General features: G+C 32.7%; 1 protein-coding gene across 1 annotated transcript; it reads right to left on the reverse strand.

Moving 5' to 3' along the window:
* Positions 1-436: 436 nt before the first annotated feature.
* Positions 437-2,585, reverse strand: LOC114181879 (60S ribosomal protein L19-1-like). The gene is made up of 5 exons (XM_028068551.1): positions 2,374-2,585; positions 1,963-2,085; positions 902-1,215; positions 721-785; positions 437-638 (listed from the first exon to the last, which is right to left on the reverse strand). The coding sequence occupies exons 1-5, from the start codon at positions 2,483-2,485 to the stop codon at positions 614-616; spliced, it is 639 nt and encodes a 212-aa protein (XP_027924352.1). The 5' UTR covers positions 2,486-2,585; the 3' UTR covers positions 437-613.
* Positions 2,586-12,847: the final 10,262 nt, after the last annotated feature.

A 12,847-nucleotide genomic window follows, 5' to 3' on the forward strand; every position in this document is an offset into this window, starting at 1 on the left:
ACAAAATACTTCATAGGAAATCGCCCAATTCATACATGAAATTTGCCAAAAGTATAAAATAACTACCGAATTTCTGCAAGAGCACCTATAAATATGACATAAAATATATACTTATAAACTCTGTTTAATATAAATAATTTCTTGTATACTTAAAGACCTTGAATATTGCAAAGTCTACCTATATCTTGTTCGTACAAAGATAATTAAGATAATACATACATCAATGCCAAATAAGACTAAACAGATCAGGAGGCGATAGAAATGCCTTACTAGTTTAACAAAATATATAAATTTAAAATAAGTTACTTAATAAAACAACTAATTCTCTAGTACTTTCGGTCGCTTAACACGGACAAGACGGAGCTAATTTACATGTAACCTAACTCTGTATTGTAGTTGAATTATATACGCGGCAAATAAAACAAAATTCGAGAACTTAAAACCAAAACACATTCGTGCAAAAGCATAATGTTATAATTTCATATACTTAAATAAGACCAAAAGAAGGTCTAAGCAACACAAAAATTCAACAATACTTGTCAAAACTACTTTAAAACAATAACTGAGAATGGCAGCCCCAAAAATTCTACGAGCCAATATCAGAATACGTGGCTCACTTCTTGGATTTCTTTTGTGCTCTGCAGTGAAAGATGTTCAATTAGACAACACATAAAACCCAAAGGGTATAAACATAGGACAAGCATAAATTAAACTACTCACTGGGCGGGCTGTGACGCTGTAGCAGCAGGAGCACTGGGTGCAGCTGATGACTTCTCCCCAGGACCCTAGTCAAATTTTATAATTCCAATTTCAGCAAAAATTATTTTGAATGCATTAAATCCCAAGCGCACCAATCACTACATTTTCATTTAATATCTACTCAATTAAGTATGAAACTCACTTGGGCCAATCGCTCCTCCCTCCGGGCAATTTTCCTTTCTCTGCTGGCCTTGTTCTTGGCACGTTTCGCCTCAAACTGATCAGACAATGTCTTCTCTCTTGCCTTCTCAGCTTTCGACTTGTGTATGCTCTCCATCAAAACCCTCTTGTTCTTGAAAACATTACCCTTAACCTTCATGTACATGTCATGGTACATATGCTTGTCAATCTTCTTCGACTCCCTGTACTTGCGAAGCAAGCGTCTGAGCACACGCATTCTCCTCATCCAAAGGATTTTAGTTGGAAGCCTAGCCTCCCTCGTACCCTTACGCTTACCTAGTATTATTCAGCAAATAATATAAGTATTAAGTAATCCCCTATTTCCTTGCTGTCTCACCCATATATGTTTCATACATAAACTTGGTATTTTGCAAGACAATTAAACTGATAAGTCCAATTATCAAGAGTGCCAAAATCATGGAATGTAAACATGTAATTGTGGCTTATGGTGCACCATTGCAGGACTCCCTAAACATATGACACATGGCAGTCAGCAAAAATTAACCCACCACACTGCTCTGCCATGGCATCACCACTTAACATTATTTGTCAAAATGGGAAAGAACCCAGTAAAACATTTCATGATAACACAGCAAGTCCATGATATTTCATAAATATCAACAAAGTTTGGGACATTAAGAATTAAAGTTAAGATTACATTACACATTAAGGTCCGCTTACATAAATAGCTGAGATAAAGCTTTATTGAATAAGTAAATAGCATGCAGGCAATCAGGCACCTAATCATATATATACTGGTTTTATATGTAGGTTGAACTATTTTCAAGTAAGTTGCAAGATTATTTTCAGCATCTATTGTGTAGAGCTTATTTCTGAAAAAGTTCATGGACATAAGCTATTTAAAAAAACTCTAAACCATTTCCACGAGTGGCTACTTCATCATATGAATCTAAATAAACTACAAAGATTTAACCAATTGAGAAAAAAAAATGATCAAACAATTTTTAGATACCCAAATCATGATGGTTTTCACATTTGGGCAATTAGGGCTGTGACCAATACCATATCCAGAATGACGTCCTTTTCTCTTGGCTTCCTTCATTCGACGGGCACGTGAGCGAGAGTGAATCTTGGTGGGCTTCCTGATAATAAACCCATCCTTAACCAGCTTCCTTATGTTTTGGCCTGAAAATAAAAACTCTCAAGTATTAAAAACAAATACACAGAACCACGAATAAGGCATTTGGATCCCGCAAGACCGATGCAATCATTAGCAAAAACCAACGACATTCGACAGTAACATTAGCGACAAAGGAATTGCAATCTACGCGTAAAATATCTCGTGTTAGCATCCGCATATGTTCATGCAAACGCACAAAATCACCGAAAAGGTTCAGATCCTATAAAACCTAAAACGAGATTATTGAAATGAAATTAATAATGACAAAAAAACGGAAGAGAGTGAGTGAGTACGAGAATTAGCCATGGAGATTTCGTTGACTTCATTGGGGTCAAGCCAAACCTTTCCTCTGCCGCACTTGAGAACGCTTGCAGCGAGGCGCTTCTGCAGTTTCAGCGAAACCATCTTTGCTGCAGAATGTTGGTGATGCCAACCTTATCACGGACGGACGGAGAAGAGAAAGGACCTTAAATCTCTAGGGTTTGAATATTATACTAGGTTGGGTTTGTATCCCATGACTAGCTTTCACGCCGACTTTCACTTTGGGCTGGTTCTTCCTGCACCCTCGCTTTTTCTCTCTGCACAACCTAAATTTTGATATTTCCATTTTACCCCTCCGTCAATATTTAGTCAAACCATAATTTGAAATCTCTTTTTCCACCACACTTTCCTGGGTTCGGTTTTTCTACCGGAAAAATATATATTTTGCGTCTACTGAGTTGCCAAAACGATATCGTTCCACTTAAGTTAGTAAATAAAAAGTATTTTCCAACTTTAATGATATCTCTTAAACGGTAATGTTTTATTATGTAGTCTTTACTATTATAAAAGTAAAAATTGGAAGATCCCAGATTCTTTGTAAGTTAACCTCAGTGACAAAGGAAGTGATTTAGCTAAAATGATTCATTTGTTGTAAGGATATCCAGACAAGCAAATAAAACGTCCACTACCACAAACACCACCACAAATGGTAATGATTAAGCTTGAGGTGTAAATAAAGTGATGAAACAATGTAACAGAAAGCAAAAATTTGTAACTAATCCAACCAATTGATACAAGCAGGAATGTTTGCATAGGATAAATTTAATCACACGAGAAAAGAAATATATCCACTTTAGATGGAGAAAGTGAAGTTCAAAGAGATAAGATACAAAGTGTCATAGCCAATATAAGATGGGAAATTGAAATTCTATTATGAATAATGTATCTGATTTCCTCCAAATTGAATATCCTGCATTCTGCAAAGTGGAATGTACAAAGCAGAGATTATACAGAGTTGAAGCCTTGGAAAGTGAAGCAAGAACAAACACCTTAAAGCTAAAAAAAGTTAGAAAACAAAGATGCCTTTGAAAAGAATTATATCCACTTCAGATGGAGAAAGTGAAGTTCAGACAGATAAGATACAATGTGTGAATATGAGATAAAAAATTGAAATTAGATTCTAAATAAAGTATTAGATTTCCTCCAAATTGAATATCCTGCATTCTACAAAGTGGAATGTACAAAGCATAGATTATATAGAGTTGTTCATGGAATTACTTATTTTTCATTCTTGTTTACACAATACATGCAACAAAAGTTGATCATACAAACATATCAAGTTTCATAACTCAATAACTCAAAAAACATGAGTTCAAACAAAATCGTTAAATACAATATTCGTACCTAGATTTTAACAAACAAAGTCAAAGATCAAAAGGCAATAAAATACAAATATCTGAATACAAAAACATGCAGTGATAATGTATAATACAAAAACAAAGTCTACTAATAATCACGATAAGGACGAGGTGAAGTAGGGGCTTCTTCATGATCTTGTTCCACTTGATAATGCTGCACTTGATTCTCTTGTTCAGCCTGATTCCTTTTCTCTCGAACACGAGATGCAGAGAAAAAACCATTACCTTCCAACTTTCAAACTTCAGTCTCATTTTTTTTTGTGTAAAGTGTTTCTAGGTCACCATAAATTTTTCTCGTATGTCTCTCACCCCACGCTTCCACTAAATTCTAACCCATTTTCTTGTCCCAGATTTTTTATTCCTAAACCATTTCAGCCTCCTCCCGTCATTCTTATCGAGGGTTTTGAACAAATTAACGGTTTTCTTTGCAACTAACATAGACAAATAAAAAAGAAACACTGAAATTATGAAACAAACCTTTAGAGCACTGTCAATCTTCCCAAAATGCAACAACTCGCCTCAATCTCAATCTCGAAGCCCACAGTAGAGCGTTCTATGCCAATTGTAAGAAAGAAGAGAGGGATTCAGGGTTTTAGGAATTTAGGGATTTAATGAAGATTATACTTACCCGTTGAAAGAAGAAGAACGAACTCCAAAAGAAAGGAGATTGAGTGAGCGTTGGAACTTGGAAGAACAAGCTTCTTCTTTTTTAGTGAAAGCGAGGTAGTGAGTGTGAGAGAGAATGGTGAGAGCGAGAGTAGTGAATGAAGAAGATTAAGGAATAGAGAAGATTGAACGAAGAAGAAAGATGAAGAGTGGTGAGCGAAAATGAGTAAGGGAGATTAGTGAGTGCAAGAGATTTCCTTCTCTGTGAGTGAACCAGCTCCAATTTTGGAGGGAGGGAGAGTAGTGAGCGCGAGATATGGTATAAGCATATTTTGGATTTTAATTTTTATTAAGTAATTATTTCCACATCCGTATGTATGATCAGTAGGTAAAAGTTTTTAAAAATTATCTACCAATATTTATATCATTACATACGGATAATATCCTTCGCAAAATTTCCTGCTCTCACGCGCCAAAATTACATACGAAAAATTGAGACAAAATTTATTTAGCATTATATATGGAAAAATCCGTATGTAAAACGATTTTTCATATCCGTATGTAAAATCCATATGTAACAACTAACTTACGTATCGATCCATATCCACATGTAATTATCTGTAGGTAATTCACATTTTTCTTGTAGTGAATAAAAACAGTTTGTGGATTTTTTTTTTTTTTATTATGTGCCTACAAAAATGTTTAAAATAACCATTTGAAGGACTCAATGGTCTCATCATACAATAAGGCTGCCCCAAATATCACCCCTCATCTATAATGATTAAATCCCAAGAAAATTGCAAGAGACCTATGATCTCCATTTGTACAATATGTTGTATCAAACGAAATGACATCTTCAAAACATTGATAGTCAAATTACATTCTTGCATCAGCCCAAAATATGTTTCTCATTTGTTCTTCCAAATCCATTTGGTAGGCATGAGTAAAAAATGAAGGATTATCTATTAGTTGTCATTGGAAATATTATAACAAGTTTCCAGCTTCATCACAATCATATCTCTCCAACTCTTTGAATTCAAATAATTCTTTGCATCTTCCCTTGTATAGCCCAAATTCTCTCTACCTCCCACATATTTACTCATCAAATCAATGATGCATTTTGTTGAATCCCTGCATGTTCTGCCATTTCAAGATCATATGCTTGACAATCAGTTATTTTTTGTTGAGAAGCTAATAAATGGAATTGTTTTTGGTGGATGAAGTGGGTGATTATGATCATCAATCAACTACTCTACATTTTTCATTGACTTTTTTTGTAACATCCTAGACGAAAATTACTTATTTAAAATTTAAAATAATAAAAATATTAATAACTACATTTATTATTGAAATCCTTTTCCCAAAAGTATGAGAAAAAAATTAAAACTTCATTTCAAACGCGCCAAATACAAAAAAAAAAAGTCATAAAGGCGTTCACCTATTACAAATATAAAACGGTTCATAATATTGATTACAAAAATAATCTATAAAATCCATAAAAGCATTTCTATGTAAAAACTCTCATCCTGGCCCCACTCTGGCTCTAAGTATCCACATGCTCACCTACATAAACATTTGCTCCCATGTAACGAGGTACATGATCATCGCTAAACACACACAGATAGAGTGAGCTCAAAAATAAAATATACATCGCTAGATACATTATAATAACAAATTAAAACCCCTAACAGTTCTAATACACTCCAATCTCATACCCAAACTTTCAAATCTCCCTCTAGACGCCTCTCGATTTTACACCCTTTGATTATTACATTGATTGATCCTTGTTGCCACGAGTGTCTACTCGCCCCTCCGACTACAAGCCACCACCTATAGTCCACACACTGGAATAAATTTGTCATAGCCAGAATCTGCAACACCAAGTGGAGTTCCCCAATATGAACTACAGTCCGTATTTGTCCCAAGACTATCAAACTTGTCGGCTAACACCGAGGATGACAATCTTCTGGAACCCATCCATACGAGCCACGATCTTGCACACTCCAATGGACTTCCAAAACCACCAGGCAACAACCTCGAGTGGCCACATGTTACCCCAATACAAGATGCACTCGTAACTAGGCCCCCAACAAAGCATCACATCAGTACATCCATCCAAAGCTATGTAGAATCCTCCACGCGATCCGGGTCTGCAACCGAAATCGCCTAGTGCATCACAAGCGTCGCCTAGCGTTGTCTGGTTCCAGATCGCCTGACGATCTCCTCACGTCGCCAAGTGACAAGCGCCTTCCACTGCCTCTACCTAACAACCTCCACCTAGTAGATAACACATATCATAAAAAAATATATAAAAGTTATACTAAAAAACTTTACCTAAGAACATATTTCATATGTAAAAATCCTATTATTTTTTATTAAAAATAAAATATTTTTAAGTTACGTTCAGACAATTTTATTTTCTTAGTAAGTTATAACAATTGACACCTCGATCACTTGAAATCTCCATCATTCACTCAGTTGAAACCTCCATCACTTGAAACCTCCACAATCATCAGAAACCCCCATCATCGACATCACTCTGTTGTAGACGCAACAACTTGGCAACAACCTCCATCCCACACAACAATGTCGACCTTCATCATTGACCCACGCAATGTGACTCCGCGAAAGAAACGCGTCCCGATAAGGTTAAGGTTCACGTTTCCAACTCTGGCCAAAACGAGGTTCACGTTCACGAAGCAAAACCCCATTCACAAACCAAAACATTGCGCACGAGAAGGAATTAGAAACCCTCCTCAAATTGGGAAAAAATTGTAAGTGATGGGTTTAGGGTTTTACATTTTGGGATGTATGTTGGTGGCTACGTCTGTGGGAATAATCCTCATGAATAAGGCTGTGATGGCGACATATGGCTTTACTTTTCCCATTCCCTCCCTTGAATCTTTGATCTGCTTGCCTCTGATTTAAAAGATGCCATGCTTCTTTTTACTATGCGTTGTTTCGATAAATTACCTATGATGTTCATTATTTTAGTGTCACACATGTATGTATTTGAAGGTGTAAAGAAGGGGAAAGCTTTTCGGTATGATAAAATTATGTGTCTTATAACTGTAACTTCACTTTGGTATTATCTGTTTGCATAATTCTGATTGCACTACTATAACATCTTGAATTAGGTCATTGAAGATGTGGTTCAGTTGTAATAACTATAAAATGGCCTAATAGACTGGATATGTGATATAGCGTGGGAGTGAACTAGAAAAAAATCCTATAGGATGGGCATTTGACTTGGTGGTTTGTAAGAAACTATAATATAGAGACTTTGAATAGTTTATCATGACTTTAGTTTCATTCTCTAAATGCTAATACTTTAAGTTGATATGTTTTAATTATGTCTGTTATGTTGCCAAATTCTAATCACTACATCCTTAATTTTGAATTTATTGGCATCCTGTAATCATATAAATGAAAAACATATAGTTATTTCAATGTCAAGTTCTATAAATGAAAAGTCTATTCTGTTGCCAAATTCTAATCACTACAACACAATTTTTTTTACGTGTTGTCATATGAAAATTTAGTATGAAAGGATTCTTATTCATTTGTATTCTCTTCCCATATAATATTGGGTTGCTGAGATTAGACATCAATTTTCTTTGTCTGGTGCAGTTTCTGTCTCTCATTATGTATGCCTGTTGCATGTTGGATACTCCTTAATCTTACAAGATCATTATCTTGGTTATGGCCCAAGACATGACGAGGATGTTGCAAGAATTTGGTTCAAGCTAAACTTAGATTATAGCCCAAATTCTAATCACTACATCCTTAATTTTGAATTTGTTGGCATCTTGTAATCATATAAATGAAAAACACAGGGTATATTATCACTGCTAACACCCATGGCATTTTTGGTGAGCTAGCAAAAATAAAGCCTAATGGTGGTTACTCTCTGCTAGGTTTTCTTTACCCCTTCACATTCATACCACAACTAATAGCTAGCAAAAATAAAGCCTATTCTTTGCCCACCAAGGTTTGAACCCATGACTTTCCACTCATAAGGCCAAAGCACAACCACTATGCCAAATCACATTCGATGATACCCTCCAATGCAAAATAGTTTACATCATCAATTCCATACTCAGATATTATTAAAAATAACAATAAAACAACAACATATAATTGGCATACATAAGACTCGAACCCAAGTCCTCTCACACAAACCAAGTACTCTTAACCACATGAGCTAGTACTTTTGCACGTCACACCAATCCACAATTAATGCCATAAAGGCTCTTATTTCTCACATTTATTAATTAATTATTTATTTAATTAATTAATTTCACGAGTCTTACAAAATCCATTTGTTATTGTTTATTTGGGTTATTTAATGAATTAGAAGAAACCTTTTATGCTAATTAAAATTCTGATACCTACACTTACAACTTATTACACGTGAACTCCTTACAAAATTAGGCATCACCAGGCTAAGAACAAGGTAATAATAGTAAGGCAAGTAATCAAAATAATTTAAACAAAGTTGGTTAAAATAATTTGTAAATGAATAAAGAAATAAAACGCGAAACAATCTTTTTTTTTTCTAATTTGTCTCCTTTCTTCTATACGTGCCTTTTTTTTTCCCAAATGCACTTTCTGCTTTCTAAATCAATTCCACCACTTTTCCTAAGTTTTTTTTCTTTCTCTCTGTTGACTTTTTATTCTTTCATATTTGAATCCTTTATGATGTAGCCATTTATTTTTAATTTTTAGGGTATTCTCTTTAATATTAAAGTGAAGATTTTCTGTTGTTTACAATGGTTAGTTAATATGAGATTAGATGCATGTTCAAAAAGGAAATTCAAAATCAGAGTTCTAATTCTACCCTACTTGTCACTTGTCATAACGCAAAATTCTTTCTTCCTTCCCAACTCTAATATTCCATTAAGTGTATTTAATAGTACTTACACTATTACAAATTCTAATATTACATGGGAATTTTCTTGCAAATTTGTTAAAAAAATTTGCAAGAAAAGGCCTTTTCCTGCTATTTTTTCTAAGAATTTTAATTGGCAGGTAATTCCTTCGTGAGTAATTATTTCCTACAAAATTATAAAATTCGCAAGTATTTCCTACAAAATTTGTTGCGAAAAGTGTTTTATACAAAATATTTTGCAAAAAAATTGGTAGTAATTTCCTGCAAATTTTTTTTCATAACGAAATTTATAAGTATTTCCTACAAAAAAAAAAATTGGCAAGAAATATGGGTTTTTTTTAGTAGTGTTAAGAGTCTCCAAAAGCTAGTAGCACCAAAGGAGTTGATTTCCAAAATGTCAACTATGAAGTCAACATTGTAACCTTTTGATAAAGGATTATCTTGTTTCCTTTTAGATTCATAAATATGGTGAAGTTGTTTAAGAAAGCTTTTTGAAAATTTCCACTGTACATTAAGATAGCAAGCTATCTAGATGTGAAGGTTCATTGCTCAAGCTCATGAAGTGAAGAAGAGAGTTGGATTCAAGTTCAATAGCATACGGATTTAGAAACATTTAAAGAACAAAAATGAAAGAAGAAACAAGTAAAAAATGGAAAGCATAGAATATGGTGCAATGGATGAAGTACGCCACTCCTAGGGGGGATCAAAGTCTACCAAACCCTAAAGATGAGTAAAGAATCATGGAACATAAAAATGTACCAAATAACTAAAATATAATAACAGGTAACTAACTACTAGTAAAATAATTTTAAAACCCAACTACCTCCCAAAATTCTAAATACGTACAAATTTTTCTCCCTATACAACTAACTACCTTACATTTTAGCAACCATACGAAGCATAAAACAAGACAATCAAACATGTTAGAAAAATTCATTATGTAATTGAATAATATCTTAATTATTAGATTCATAATCTCCATCAACAAGATTAGGCTTTTATAAGACAACAATAAGGGAGATTAAATAAGAACTAAAGTATTGATTTAAAGAAATGAATAAAGTTAACCATATTCAATAAGCAATGAACTATCTAAACAATAATGTCTTTGGGAGGACATCATGTCCCATTCCTAAGAGATTAAATTAGGCAAAGACATATAAAGAGTAAATCTCTTAACATTATCACATTATCATCAAATTTTAGTGCTAAATTTTCAAAGCATAAAAATAATGTTTCATGTGAAACACTAATCTAAGAACAATGTCTAACAAAAAAAACATCAGTCCTAAGGACAATTGAAGATAATAATACAAATTACACAACACATAAACATTTACACATTTATCTTGAAACCAAAAGAAAAGAATAAGATAAGAAGTATACATGAAAGGTAGTAAAAGAAACTGTTGGAATTATTTTAATATAATTTAAAAAATAAATAATAAAAATAAAAATTCTACTGTTACTCATGTTTTTATATACCTTTATGGGTTAATGTTTTTTATGACTAACGATTATATTCTTATTACTATTTACTTCTTTGTCTCCCTTTTCTACCTATAAATACCACCTAGGTGCATGGGGAAAGACAATAACAAAGACAACAAACACTAGAGTTTTTCTTAAAAGTGTTCTTCTTTTCTTCTCTATATTATCTGGTGTTCATAAGGTTCGGAGATCCTTCGCTGCACTCGATCGATCTGACGGGTTGTTGTATCTTGGGAGAGAAATGCATATGATTTGAAATACATATGATTGTGTAATTGTTTAGCCCTGTGCAGTAGGGGCGTTTTCTCTCTAAGGATAGCGCTATGCGTACCTCAACCCAAGCTATTTCTACTCCTTTCCTCATCTACTTTTTATCTCTATTGTTATTATAATTGTTGATCTCTTATTAATATTCATTGATTTATATATATGTCTTAGTATTATTACTGCTCTAGTAATTATTATTATGTTATTTCATATTTTTATTATTTTAGTATTATTTGAGTAATCATTTTCTAACATTCTTAGAGAGAAAATTCTTGTTATTTCTTTTTTTGATTACTCGTTTGTTTTCATTTCTAAAATTAAAAATAATATAAAGCTAAAGACTGAAAACACATTTTATGAACTAATGTGTTTCTTATAGTTATAATTAAACTAGTTTTAACTAAGCCTAAAAATTTATGTGTACAATTGTGGTTACTTTTATTGGTAACAATAAATGAAATTATGGATAAATGAATTTCCTGCTCATTGAATATTTTTTTTGTGTGATGTCTATAACTAATGTTTATGTTGTTATATTGATTTATGCTTTATTATTGTCTATTCTTACCATTAATAAATATGTTCTATATCATGTATATATTTTAAGTGTTTTGAATGAAAATAATTATAAAATAATTTGTCATACTAAAACTACTATTGTGTAATGGAGAACACATGAACTAAAGTTTGCATTTGCAAAGAAAAATAAAATTAGCTTGATATTTATATGAAAAAAATGATTGCTAATAAATATAATCTTTATCAAATTTATGAATTTAAAATTATTGTTTATGACATGAAATTAAAATGAATTATTTTAATTGATATCATGTTTAAGATCATGTAAATGTTGATAAAAGAAGAAATCTTCATATCAAAATTTGAAGGCATGGTCAAGTAAAAACTAAACTTGTCTTCCAACAATTATTTAAAAAAAAAAAGAGTTTTTCATGTTTCTGAATTTAGACACTTTCTTGTGCTCAACAAGGATATGAAGTGGTTTCCAAGTGCAATAAGATTATTATTTCTAGACATGTGTTTTGATTGGTAAATGATATATTTGTGATGAGACAACAAACACTAGAGTTTTTATTAAAAGTTTTCTTCTTTTCTTCTCTATATTATCTGGTGTTCATAAGGTTCGGAGATCCTTCGCTGCACTTGATCGATCTGACGAGTTGTTGTATCTTGGGAGAGAAACGCATATGATTTGAAATACATATGATTGTGTAATTGTTTAGTCCTATACAATAGGGACGTTTTCTCTCTAAGAAGAGCGCTATGCGTGTCTCAACCAAAACTATTTCTACTCCTTTCCTCATCTACTTTTTATCTCTTATTGTTATTATAATTATTGATCTCTTATTAATATTCATTTATTTTATATATGTCTTAGTATTATTACTGCTCTAATAATTATTATTATATTATTTCATATTTGGTTAAAATACCTTTTTGGTCCCAATTTTCGTCAAGTTTTTTCAAATAAGTCCTAATTTTGGTTTTGTGTTCAAATAGGTCCCAATTTTTGTCAATTTTGTTCAATTGGGTCCTTTTTTGCTAACACCGTTTAAATCATTAACGGCCATGAACAATGAATGCCATATGTCACTTCGTGGTTTTTTTGAATTTTTTGATTTTTTTTTGAATTTTTTTTGAATTTTTTTTAAATTTCTTTTAAAATGTACACGTGTCAACCCAGGAGTGTGCCACGTGTCACTTCGTGGTTTTTTTGAATTTTTTTAAATTTTTTTAAATGCCCACGTGTCAACCCAGTAGTGTGCCACGTGTCAAAGTCAATGTTCTAAATTCAATTTGGTCCCTATATTTGTT

The sequence above is a fragment of the Vigna unguiculata genome, chromosome 1 (genome assembly GCF_004118075.2).
Source record: "Vigna unguiculata cultivar IT97K-499-35 chromosome 1, ASM411807v1, whole genome shotgun sequence".
NCBI lineage: Eukaryota > Viridiplantae > Streptophyta > Magnoliopsida > Fabales > Fabaceae > Vigna > Vigna unguiculata.

Coding starts and splice junctions, on each gene's coding strand:
- LOC114181879 (XM_028068551.1), bottom strand. CDS start 2,485: ATGGTTTCGCTGAAACTGCAGAAGCGCCTCGCTGCAAGCGTTCTCAAG. Junction 2,086..2,373: donor AATCTCCATGGCTAATTCTC/GTACTCACTCAC, acceptor TTTTATTTTCAG/GCCAAAACATAAGGAAGCTG. Junction 639..720: donor ACAGCGTCACAGCCCGCCCA/GTGAGTAGTTTA, acceptor CTTTCACTGCAG/AGCACAAAAGAAATCCAAGA.